This window comes from Ostrea edulis, chromosome 9, assembly GCF_947568905.1.
Source record: "Ostrea edulis chromosome 9, xbOstEdul1.1, whole genome shotgun sequence".
Taxonomy (NCBI): Eukaryota; Metazoa; Mollusca; class Bivalvia; order Ostreida; family Ostreidae; genus Ostrea; species Ostrea edulis.
Window position 1 is genome coordinate 18,880,375 of NC_079172.1, and position 13,861 is coordinate 18,894,235.

At 33.5% G+C, this 13,861-nt stretch overlaps 1 protein-coding gene across 1 annotated transcript in view; it reads left to right on the plus strand.

Moving 5' to 3' along the window:
• Positions 1-3,402: 3,402 nt before the first annotated feature.
• LOC125658509 (putative pre-mRNA-splicing factor ATP-dependent RNA helicase PRP1) overlaps positions 3,403-13,861 on the plus strand; it is a 16,188-nt gene continuing 5,729 nt past the window's right edge. Inside the window, exons 1-7 of the mRNA XM_048889786.2 lie at positions 3,403-3,503; positions 5,524-5,621; positions 6,541-6,689; positions 8,585-8,775; positions 9,379-9,580; positions 10,761-10,937; positions 12,176-12,430. Of these exons, the coding sequence (XP_048745743.1) occupies positions 3,451-3,503; positions 5,524-5,621; positions 6,541-6,689; positions 8,585-8,775; positions 9,379-9,580; positions 10,761-10,937; positions 12,176-12,430 (1,125 nt within the window). The 5' untranslated portion in view covers positions 3,403-3,450. The remainder of the gene's footprint in view (positions 3,504-5,523; positions 5,622-6,540; positions 6,690-8,584; positions 8,776-9,378; positions 9,581-10,760; positions 10,938-12,175; positions 12,431-13,861) is intronic.

Sequence of the window (13,861 nt, forward strand, 5' to 3'; positions counted from 1 at the left end):
TTCAACTTGTTATATATAAATGATCGTCCTTCTTTCTATGGGACATCGCTTCGATGATTGAGACACGAAGAGTGTAAAAATAAAACCAGACTAAGGGGACAGTTTGAACCCGTTTTGTGAATAGCTAGGTAAAAATTTTTGAAGAGTACGTTTAGTAAGGATATTTCATTATTATATATATATATATATATATATATATATATATATATATATATATGTAAAGTATTATAAATAATATTAAGTAAATGAAGAATAAAAAGACTTGGTATTTACATCTCTTGTTGAATATATCAGCTGTCCTCTCTATGGAATATGTGGTGTCTTTTATTTCGAGTTCACGTGGATATATCGAATCAACAAATGAATGAAAATTATTATTGTTAAGGTAATTCCATACTTGCAGTTTTATCTGATACAAGTTTAAAAATTGCATTTATTTCCATTCATTTGAGTTAAAACTAACAAATTATCAAATAAAATACATAGGTCATCACGCTTTTTAAGATGCGAGACGTACATAAACAGAATCATATATCAACGTCAGAAAATTGGAATATTCCTTAAACAACGTTATCAAAATGTCATACAAACTGGTTATGACGATATAATAGCATTCAAAACAATTTCATGAAACGTATCTTCACAAAAATATACAAAATGTCTGTAAAAATAAAGGAAATCTATCATATAATAGTCTTCATGGAGAAATCAATAAAAACAGAGTTATTGCCCTTGGATTCAATATTTTGAAACTTATCATTGATTATTCATCAATAACTTAGACTTTTGAAATAGTTTATTTTTAACAAGAATTTTTACAATACCTATCAGAAAAGACCCCAACAAAATCTATGTTCCTATCATGCATAAATTTAAATAAATCATTGATTTTGCAAAATCTGATGACATCACAGGAGGGTGGAATTACTTTAATGGATAAAACGTCGTCGATATATTTAAATGTCGAATTGAAGGCCACAATGAAACTCAGAAAGAGATTTTTTCTTCTCACGTAGAAGTTTTTGAATAAATCCTGCTTCATAGGAATATAAAAACAGGTCAGCTAACAAAGGAGCACGATTCGTGCCCATGGGAATTCCAACAGACTGTTGGAAGACCTGATCACCAAAGACCACGATGATATTGTCAATGAGGAACTCCAGCATATTTTTGATTTCAACTTCAGAGTACTTGTGCGTGGAATCAGAGTGGTGATTAACAAAGTAATTTTGGATGACTGATCACTAGATATGAATATTTGCGCTTTCCATTTTTGTTGAAGAAGCAACTGTCTATGATGTAAAAAAAAAAAAAAAAAAAAAAAAAAAAAAGTATAGTCTTTAATTTGTCGTGAGGAATGATCGTGTAAAGTGTTGAAAAGTCATACGTTTTGTGTTGATTTGAGACAAGTTTTGTGACTTCAAGTTTACTAAAAGTTTTTTGAAAGTTTTTAAAATCTATATTTGATTTGCACCACTTCTGACATATGTACATGTACATGTAGTCGCACAGTACGTTTGAAGTTTCTCCACAGCTGTTAATATTTTCGTGAGGACCAAAGATAGGGGCTTGGTAGAAAACTTACTGGATCCTGCAATGTATATTTGTAAGGATTTTTATGAAGTTTAGGAATCCAGTATATGTACGGTAACTCATGCATCCGACCCACCGACTGGGATACCAAATGTGCCTAAAACTGAAGCATGGTCTGGAAGAGTTTCATCTTTTGAAAGGGCAGTTGGAGTATAAGTACGATTACCAAAAGTGGAATTAATGCCAAGTTCGTTTAAAATACAGCTGTATTAATGAGCATTACAAACAAAGACAATGTTGTTACAAGCTTTGTCAGCTGGAACCAAAATACATTCCTCGTGTGACCTATCTATAATTCTTTTATCACATTACATTTAACCTCTATGAAATACATTAGCATTGCTATTAGATTATTTTGAGTTTGTAACGAAGTGATGCATTAATGTGGGAGTTATGAGATTGATCAGTGTTCGTTATCTTCGCTTTTCATAAATATTTATGATAAATGCTAGTCCTTATTTGAATGCGGATTTAATGTTTTCATCTCAGTTCTGTTCTTTTTATTAATATCTCAATTAACTGCGGTGTCGAGGGGGGGGGGGGGGGATAAAGCGATTATTAGATTAATTTGTTAATCAGATAAAATAACCAGAAATAGAGGTGTCTTATTTTTGAAAAAAAAATATTTTTCGTTTATATGTTAAAAATAAAAAATATAACTCATTTAAAATGTTGACAACCAAAATTTGGACCTTCTGAATGCAAGGATAAGAGCAATATTCCAGCTTTAACTCTATGTTATGTAAAGAAAGACGCGAGTCTTTTAGTCTTTTTCAGTAATTTTGTACAGTCACAAATTTTACTTTTCAACACTTTCGTTGATCACATGCCAGAGGTGATGATTCAACGTACCTATACAGATAAAGATAGACAGATATGACACACTTTACCTAAGGTTTACTGTAATGTGATATCTATTATAAATTTGGATTGATATCCATTTATTTTGAAAACTTCGTCAACAATCTTTGCTTTTAAAAGAAATAACAAACTTCTGTTGGTAGGCGGTACATTAAGGATGTATGCTACACCAAATAAATTTGATATGGATGAAAAGTGGTGGACATGTACAACATTGAAATTGAAAATTTTCAACTGTACTTTTTTTCTTTATTTAGTCAAAAAATGCAGTTTTAGTAGAAATTAATCTGGAGAAAAAAGTTAAAACTCCTGCTGGACTCGAGCCCCCGATCCACAGTTCAGTAGTCGACGCGGTGCTAACCTATACTGAGCTACTCAGTTAGGCGATTATTTTGAAATGAATAGACAAATATTGCTGATATTTTTATTTTTATCCATGTTTTAAAAGGAAATCAACCATTATGAAGATGTAGAGTACATCCTTAAAAGTTTAAAACCGTTTTACAACACAGTACTAAATTTACCGTGGCCGCTTTTGAGTATGCGGCAATTCATACCTATTATTGTTGTTGTTAATTTTATTGTGTGAATCAATTTGGACACAATGATGGTTTCTGAGAAGTATGAAGTTATTCTGTTCGCCAGTTTCAATAGTATATCTATAAAACATCGAAATCTGGGGCCATTGGGAGTGGAGAGCACTAGATTTACCGCCTGTCGCTTTTGCGAATATACAAATGTATAGAACAATCCTCGTGATTGATATTGATAAAGTCACATGGGGGTGGAGCTGCCTTAATTTTTTGGTCTCTTTAATTCCTATCCTAAGATTGAGCTCTTGCCCAATATTGGAAAATTTCAAGAGCGCCTAATATTGTCTTGGGTCGAATAGTCTAGGAACCGTCTGAATCTTTCTTCATCCGGGTTATTTGATTTACCTCATTCTCACAATTGGAAAATATTACCCACAATGCATAAACCACAACACGCTAGAAAATGTCGAAGCGACACCGTATAGACGTCGGCGACTCGTTGAATAAACGATCCAGGTGAAGAAACTGATTTTATTTCAGTAATTAATGTTTTAGCGTTAACCATTTGAAAAGGTCTTTAAACTGAAGGCTTATTCTCTACCCTGTATCTTGGTTTCTAAGATTTCCATTATTAGGCCTCTTATTGCATGTTGGCCCTCTCCCGACCCATCATTTAAAAGCGACAGGGGGTGATTTTTAAAAACAATATTTTTTCAACATTTTATTAATTATTCCACATAATTTAGATGTGCTGATTTCAAAATCAATAAGCATTTTAAAATATCTCTTTCCCTGCATCACAATTGACAGGCAAACATGAGACTGAGTACCCTCACCCATTTCAATGAAGCTATTTTTCAGATTTGTGTAAATACTTGACCTTATGTGATATTAGTTAAAACAGATCACAAAGAAGTTAACTTGATGTCTGTATTACCTTTTTGGGGTGTGCAGAATGTGAATATGACGTTATTTTATTAAAAATAAGCATCAATATAGCTTCAAAACGCTAATATACATACCTACCCTTGGTTATTTTAGCTACGGACAAGGAAAACGACAGTATTTTTGTATAAAATTCTACACAAATATCATTGTTTCAATTACATATGAATATCTTAATTGTTCTTTGTCAATATCCTTGATGGAAAAGATTATAAGACTATACCAAAGCAGTGAGATCAAAACAAAGAAATTACACATGCAGGAAAGTAACTTGTAAGTCAATTGGTTCTGTGCCTTGCGAAAGATCATTTTCTGCAATGAGACATCTTGAGTATTGGAACAAAGATGGCTGCTTGGTCTTGCTTTGTTATTTAATCCTTTACCCCCACCTGGGTTCTATCCTGTACACGCTTGTGGCCTAAGACACCCCCCTCCCTCCCTGAATTTTGTTTATGCCGCGAGTGCCACCTACTAACAGAGGTACAGTATCAGTTTGCTAGGTGAGGTACAAAATCTAGGACAGTTATATTTTTAAAATAAACATGAAAGTCTGATAACAGGAAACTGTTGTCAGACTTTCATGTTTATTTTTATTTTATTTGAAAACAGAAAACAGGAAAATTGAATCAAATATATATTGTAGATTTATTGCAGACAATAAACTGCACTGCACATGATTTATTTTCCTTTTGTTTTCATTTACATATATTAGAGCTTTGAGACTTGTTCTTATAAGTTCTACCCAAAAGGTTGAAAAATTTATCAAGCAACTCCCGATTTTCCTGATTTATCCTTGTTTTGAGCTGTTCCTGATTTTTGAAAAAAAATTTAGTGAGCTTTTCTGATCGCCTGTTGTCCGTCGTCTGTCTGTAAACTTTTTACATTTTCGACTTCTTTTCTAGAACCATTGGGCAATTTCAACCAAACTTGGCAAAAAGCATCCTTGGGTGAAGGGCTTTTAAGTTTGTTTAAGTGAAAGGCCATGCCCCCCCCCCCCCCCCCCCCCCCCTTGAAAGGGGAGATAAGCAAAAATAGGGTGAGTTCATTTAAAAATCTTCTCTAGAACCACTGGGTCAGAAGAGCTGAAATTTACAAGAAAGCTGCTTGACATAGTGCAGATTCAATTTTGTTGAAACCACGACCCCCAAAGTTTGATGTGAATATATAGATAAACTGGACCAGAAAAGTTTATATTAACATGAAAGATTCCTGACACAGTCCAGATTCAAGGTTGTTAAACGGTTTAACCATGGCCCCCAGGGGTAGGGAGGGGCCACAATAGGGGATCAAAGATTTACATTGCAATATAAAGGGAAAATCTTCTCAAGAACCACCAAGACAGAAAAGTTTACATTTACATGAAAGCTTCATGACATGGTGCAGATTCAAGTTTGTTAAAATCATGGCCACCAGGGGTAGAGTGGGGCCACAATAAGGATTAAAGTTTTACATCGAATATGTAGGGAAAAATCTTGAAATATGGCCCAAGGTGACTCGGGTGAGTGATGTGGCCCTAGGGCCTCTTGTTTGTAATGCTGTTGTTGCCTCTCATTGGCATTGTAGTTTGATGAATTATTTTTACATTGATTAGAGATGATGAGAAAGAAAAGAAAGATGAGAAGGCATACAAGTCTGTGTTTGAACAGTTTGGGATTGCCAAACCTACTATACAGATGAATCCTTTCACAGGTGAGTACTAGGACTGTGGTATGAATATAGTGTGTCATTTTTACAAGGTGACTCGGTCAACCTTGTGTAGTTAGCTTCCCATGATGGCTGTCCATCAATATGTTACCTTTTTTTTTTACCAATTTTATTGAATATTACAATTCTTACAACTCATCTCCCACAGATTAGGAAAGACAACTCCTTATAGACCTATCCAGTATTATACTGAGATATGAAATTTGCCCCTGTAAACTTTTTAATTGGGATATAAATTACTAATTTCTGATTTGTTTACTTTTATCCATGCACTGGGGTGTGTGTAATGATTTTTTCTGAAAATGTATCTATTCTAAATAAGAGAAAATCTTAGTTTATCAGCATTGTTTTATGAGTTATACTTTGCAAAAATGAAAATGAGTTACATTATATCCACAATGAAGGTATTCATTTCATAACTAGTGACTGCACGTTAGGGCAGAAACATTCACTGAAATATTAATACAGTTCAATATAATTGCTCAATTTAATGTTTGATTCATTGCCTTGATATTCAACTAAATACGTTTTTTTTAAATCAAGTGCGGTCAAATACATCAGATTTGACCTGTACATATTATTTTTTCATTCAAGAGGGACAAAATGTTGGCTGAAAACGATTAGACAATTGTCAGCAATGAGTCTGACAAGAACAAGTAGTAGTTATTGTAGCGTATAAGTTCCTCTTAATCATTCAATAGATATTATATATATAGTGAAATTTTCACCTGAAAAGTGCATGCACATTGCATTGATTCTGATTGGATAATGCTTTAACTTAAAACAGCTCTTCAATAAATAAGATGAAATTTTAAAAAAAACACTTAATAATCACAACATCAGGGCCAAGGTGAATCAGATGAGCGATGTTGCCCATGAGTCTCTTGTTATTTTTGTTTTTTAGGTTTACCCTACACACCTCGATATTTTGAACTTTTTAACAAGAGGAAGCTACTACCAGTGTGGGAATACAAAGAAAAGTTCTGCGAAGTCCTAAACAACCATCAGATTCTTGTCCTTGTAGGTGAAACAGGCAGTGGGAAAACTACTCAGGTATGTAAAGTGAAAATTTTATAAAAACTTATTCATATCACTGAAAAGGTACATATTTGCTTGAATTTTTATTTTTAAGTCTCTTTTTTCGAAGTAAAATTTAAAAAAAACTCTAAACACTTTTTAGAAATATTTTGACCGTGTTACTGGTCTTCTTCAGTCGTGTTTATTTGTCATAGCAACATAACGCAAGACTACATACACGAAAGTACTATGACGTCACAGTAAGTATTATATAATTGAAAAGTAACGTCAAAGTTGATATTGTGCGAAAAACATTTGAAAAAGGTAAGAGTCTAATAATAAAATGAACAATACTCACCCGACCTCATGGATACATCCTAAAATATGACTATGCATTCAATTAAATATTTGGTAAGTAATGTAGCAAAATTTTAGAAATGTTTGTTCACAAAGCAGTTAACTTCTGGCCTAAGTGAATACAAACAAGAAATATTACAGTAAGTAGTTAATTGTAAATACATCAATATTGTTAAAATCAGTTATTATAACACGTTCTTTGCATACAAGACATTAATTATTAAAGACAAAAATTTTTCCCTTTTGTTTATTCCGAATGATACATAAGTATTCCATTTTTTCTTCCATAAATTTTCTCTAAAGCGACGATAAATGTCATCTATGTTAATCAACTAAAGGAAATATAAAGAAAAATTTAAGAAAACAGTTATTTAGATAATGATGTAGAAAAAGAACTTAAGGAAGTAGATAAACTCGACTGATCAAATTTCCTAAACTACAGAAAAAAGACAAAGCAGGGTAACCGTGTTCCCTTTTTGGTAAACTATTCTAAAGGGCTTCCCAATATTTGTAAGATTTTAAAAAACAGTCAAAAAATTCTTGAAAATTCTGACCAACTCAAAAACGGTTTTAGAGATGTGCCCATAGTGGCTTTTAAAAGAGACAAAAATTTATAAGACATTCTGGTACATACGAAACACAATAATCTATTTTTTTTTTAGAAAAGAAAATTTATGCTAGCTGTGTAGTGCTAAAAGTGCACTTTATGTCAATATGTCATAAAACTAATCAATTTGAGGACTGCAACAGGAACAAATATTATATAAAAAATTATATCAATTGTAAATCCAGCAATGTAGTTTATGGAGTGTTTTGCAAAAAATGCAACAAAATTGTATATGTGGAGAAACTGGGGTAACTTTATACCAAAGGCATGTTTTGAATTTGTCATTTATTAGACGAGAAACTGATGACCCTGTTGCTATTCATTTCTATACAGATTCTCATAGTATTGATGATTATTCTATACTGTTGCTATTCATTTCTATACAGATTCTCATAGTATTGATGATTATTCTATACTGTTGCTATTCATTTCTATACAGATTCTCATAGTATTGATGATTATTCTATACTGTTGCTATTCATTTCTATACAGATTCTCATAGTATTGATGATTATTCTATACTAGGAATTGAAAAACTTTACAAAGTTTCTTGTCATGCATAAATCTTAATAAATCATTGACTTCGCAAAATCTTATGACGTCACAGGAGGGTGGAACTACGTTAAGTTTCAAGAACACATCTTGTTTTATACTCTTTCTAAATATTAGAATTTAGCTTAGATATACAGAACAGGATTTCATAAGTAATAGGCAAATGACCTTTGGACAAAGGTCACTCAAGGTCATTTTTGCAAAGATCAAGGTCATTCACAACATTTGCCTTGTATGTGAAAAAAAAATATTGTGAACCAGAAGACTAATAAAAGCAGCAGCCAGACACTAGATAAACGATTTATATCCCAAAAAATACATGTACAATATTGGAACATATTATGTGTCCAGTCCTATTAGATAAGCAATGACTTCTAGTCATAACAAATACAGGTATTGAACTATTCATATACAGATTCCTCAGTGGTGTTTAGAGTGGGTCCGATGTCGATATCAGAAAAAGGGTGTGGCCTGCACACAGCCCAGGAGAGTGGCAGCCATGTCCGTCTCACAGCGTGTGTCGGAGGAAATGGATGTGGGACTGGGTCAGGAAGTAGGATATAGCATTCGATTTGAAGACTGCACATCCTCCAAAACTCTCCTTAAGTAAGATCATTGAACATTTTTATTGCTTTTATTGAAATAAAATTTGGGGCCCTTGAGGGCATACAATAAAGAGCAACATGCAAAAGAACAAAGTCAAAATTGATAGCAGTAACATTTCAACACACACAAAAAAAAAATAGAAAAAGAAAGAAAGAAAAATGAACTGACTACAGAAGATTATAGCAGTTAGGGATTATCTGTATACAGTAAATGAGTATAGACACATTACTATATTATTATATTACTGATGATTTTACATTCTCAGTAATTGAAATTGAACAGTGATTTCATAAATTTTAGAAGTACTCACGTGATATAAGGAGCTGCAGTATATACATGTATAATTCCAATGTTATTTATTACAGTTGTTTTGATTGGACAAAAATAAAGCTTCATGAGAATTTACACATCAATAAATCCAAAAACACTATGTATACATACGCGCCATAACACAAATAACATATTGCAGGGAAACTATTCAAATTTTTGAAATTAATAATACAGGGAACGAATTGGAATTATAAGAATCAAACCTTCTTTTTGAAGAATTTATCGATGTGTAAACTCTGGACATAACAGTGAAATATTTTACCTTTGGTACAGATACATGACAGATGGTATGTTGTTACGTGAGGCTATGTCAGACCCCTTGTTGGAAGCTTATGGTGTTGTCATGCTGGATGAGGCCCACGAGAGGACGTTAGCTACAGATATTCTTATGGGACTCCTGAAAGAGGTGGCCAAACAGAGAGCCGATTTGAAAATCATTGTCATGAGTGCCACACTGGATGCTGGTAAATTTCAGGTAGGGTTGTTGTTTTGAATGCAATATCTTAACAGGTGGAATGAAATCTTAATAGGTGGAATGGAAATCTTAACAGGTGGAATGGAAATCTCAACAGGTGGAATGGAAATCTTAATAGATGGAATGGAATCCCATTCAGGATTGCAATGCTCTACATGTACATTACTATATATGTGGAAATTTTTATGCTATGCTATTTTTGTTAGATGCATCGGAAATCATTTTTGTTCCCTCTTTGTACGCTCGTCTTTAGACGGGATGTATTATGGTACAGCGATGTCTGTATGCCTGTCACTTTGGGATTTTCTGATTCTATTTTCATTTCTCTGTCACACATCTTTGTGGGTCACTCTAAATCATGTTGCAGTTTTGATTCATTTCGACTTTTCATGCCTATTTGAAAATCAATGTTAGATGGAGGGTACTTAATTTTCTGGCAAACTCCTCCCACAATTTTCAAGCGAGAACCTTCTTATTTTACAGAGTGTTTGTAAGAGTATTAAAGATATGCATGTGGCAAGGACTTTGATTTTCTTCAATATTTTAGAAAATTACATGTTCTTATTCAAATAAAAAGAATAGACTCTAAATATTGCAACTTTGCCACTCTGAGGAGGAAACACAGAACATGGGAATGTGATTGTTTACAACTATTTCTAGTAGAATTTTAACAACTTTTGAAAGACAAAGAATAAGCAACATATAGCAATTTCAAAGAAATCCTTTATTTTAGCTTATATTGAACATTATAGTGATATACACTATCATTTTATGGCTGAAGTATTATGTTATAATACAAGATGCATTGAGAAACTTTAAATTTGTTATCTGTAATGTCACAAATGAGGATTATTTTTTTTTTATGAAACACAGAAATATATCTAGTATAAAAATGGTGAAAAGGAAAAGTCTGAGACTCGGTGAAACAGATAAACTCTCCCCCCCCCCCCCCCCCCTCCTCTCTCCTCTCCTCTCCTAATGATACAAATATATGGCTTGATTGTATTCATGTGCTTTAATAAGTGTACAAAAACCAGAATTTAAACTTAAAAAATAGTTGTGTTTTAAAGGACTTTTGATCATCTTCAAAATTCTTTTACTATTATAGGTCTTTCATATTCACATACATGCGTCCAGTGTGATATTTTTACAATAACTGGTATTTCACTTTTTACATCAGAACTACTTTGACAATGCTCCACTAATGACCGTGCCAGGAAGAACACATCCAGTGGAAATTTTCTATACTCCAGAGGCAGAAAGAGACTATCTGGAAGCAGCCATCCGAACTGTGGTCCAAATACACATGTGTGAGGAAGGGCCAGGCGACATCCTTTTATTCCTTACTGGACAAGAGGTTTGAGGATATCAATGAAGTTCAGTTTCATAGTAAAGTTTTTTATGTCCATGAGGACAGAAATTCATGGATTAGATCCTTTAGATAAATTTATGTTCTTGAATTGTTACCATATAACCAGTTTAACTTGGGCAGCATTTTTAGGTCACCTGGGTAGACTCAGGTGACCTAGTGCAAATGGTTGTCATCCATCATGTGATAACTATTGAACATTTTTAGGTCACCTGGGTAGACTCAGGTGACCTATTGCAATTGGTTGTCGTCCGTCCTGTGATAACAATAGATCATTTTTAACTTCTTCATAAATACTATCCCAATTCTTTTCAAATTTGGTATGAAGCATCTTTAGGACAAGGGGGGCATAAATTGTAAATTTCAGGACTCCTGCACCCCTGGGGCCTTTGGGGAGGAGCAAAAACTGCCTAAAATTGACCAATTTTCTAAAATCTTCTCTATTCTGTAATTAATACCAGTTTTATTTGTTGAGCAGAAAGGGTATAGCTATTCAGGAATACAATTTTTTCACACGGCAATATGACCAAATATTGAAATAAGATCAAAGCCAATGCTGGTATTGTGGGGAGTTACGTGTTTTATTTTTCCAAAACTTTAATTAATAATTCCAGGATAATTTACTGACTTCTTTTGAATTAATTTTAAAATTACCTGTGACGTTTGAAATAACAAAAAGTGGCATGCACCAGGAGTTTATCACAAATGAAGATAAATAATGGTATTTTGGCTGTATTCTCTTTAAGACGTGGTAGCATCAAATGTAAACCACCATGTCAAAAACAGTGCCAATGACTTTGTGTAAGCTGAATTGATATGAGAAAAGAAAGATTTTTGTCTCTTCTGAAAGGTATCAAAATACGAGATACTAACATTTGGGAGCACAGCGACGGTGTATCATGTAAAGTCTCTTTATCAGTATGGGCACGTTCAGGGACCCAGAGAAAAGAGCACATCTCTACTGCTGAATACATGCATATTAGATATACAGAACTGGAAAACTATTATAGATCTCTTAGCCCTTGGGGCTAGTGATGCTTTTTTAAAACTAATACTCAGGTGACCGATAAGGCCTGTGGGCCTCTCTTTTATGTAGATAAGTTAAGGGAGGGGAAATTCAATTAAGGTTCTTGAAGACTTCTAACTCAAGATGGTGACATTTCAGATTATACAAAGAGGTTTTTTAAAGAATTTTTGTTTATTTTCTTTCTACCATTCTTATGCAGGAAATTGATGAGGCCTGCAAACGACTACAGAGGGAAATAGACAATCTAGGTCCAGAGGTGGGAGACATGAAATGTATACCACTGTATTCCACATTACCACCCAATTTACAACAGAGAATCTTTGAAGCCCCTCCCGCTGCCAAAGCTAATGGTGCTGTCGGGAGGAAGGTCGTAGTCTCCACCAATATTGCAGAAACATCACTTACAATAGATGGGGTTGTGTTTGTGATTGATCCGGGATTTGCTAAACAGAAAGTAAGTTTATAGTATTGTAGGAACATAGACAAGATTTAATGTAATTATACCCCACGCAACAAAGTTACAGAGGGTATAATGTTTTTGACCCATCCGTTGGTCCCTGTTTTGTCAGCGTAAGTCCTCTGCGAGCACTCAACAGAATTTCGTGAAACTTTGTTAAACTACTGAACAACTTCAGTTAGGAAGTATAATCTAGAATCTAAGCAAACGTTCTAAACTTGACACATATAGCTTAGGCGTCATTAAACCGGAAGTGACGATCCAAGTAAAGTATGATGGCTGCCAAAAACATGAAATGTAAATATCCACCCTTCTTTCCCTTGTATTATCACCCCTACGACAAAGAAACAACAGGTAAATACCATAACAATAGATAATATTACAAACTAATCTAGGTAAGCTGACATATTTTGGTAAAATCATAATCAACAACTTTTCTTGGTAGGCACATGTTGACACATCAATTAACATACAAAAAAAAAACAACAACCAACTGGACGACCACACAATGCTATGTATAAAATTAAACGTTATATGACAATATGATGGAAAAATTTTGAAAATCTTTTGAAGAATCATTGGGCCAGAAAAGAAGAAATTTACATGAAAGCTTCCAGACATAAAGTAGATTCAAGTTTGTTCAAATTATGGTCCCCTGTCGTAGAGTAGGGCCACAATGGAGGAGAGTTAAAAAGAGATCGAAGGTCGAGTCAGATCTGGAAATTAAAGTTCCGACCATTATGGTTAGAATTTTATAGTAACTGTAGTGCATATTTACAACATCCTCACATTGTTATCACTTGTTGTCCGTCATATTTTTAGGTGAATTACTTGATTTCAACAACATGAAACAAAAATTTTTAAAGTCCATGTATTTATTTGTTCTTTATTTATGGTAAGAAAGATGTACATATTTCTTGTACATAATGAAGTTTCGCAGTCACTTACTACACAGAGTACAATGGTCACAATTTACAGTCGCTTTACACAAAGTACACATTGTAATGAATAACGATGTTTTCTTGGCATGTCTCTAAGTTATATCCTTGTCAAGTCCCAACAAGTTGTAGATTTTAACTATAGTTGAATTATATATCAAAAACAAAGCACAATTGGAGGGTTAAATTGACCAATTAAACAATTAACTATGCACCCCACAAGGAAATGCGACTATTTGTCAACAATATAAACACCTAATTAACAAGGCCGAACTAGCGGCAGGCATTCACTGTGAACCAGGTAGTGTCCAAGCTGAAATAATTATATGCTTGAGTGATAGTTTGTATACGCTACCACCACTTTTAAGAGATCGAAAGTGAAAACAATGAAATATGTTTTATGGAACCCAAATTTCACTCTGAGAGATTGAGAGTAAATTTTCTTAGTTATATAAAAGAAAAAAATCAGGGCCATGATTTCGCTTTAAGA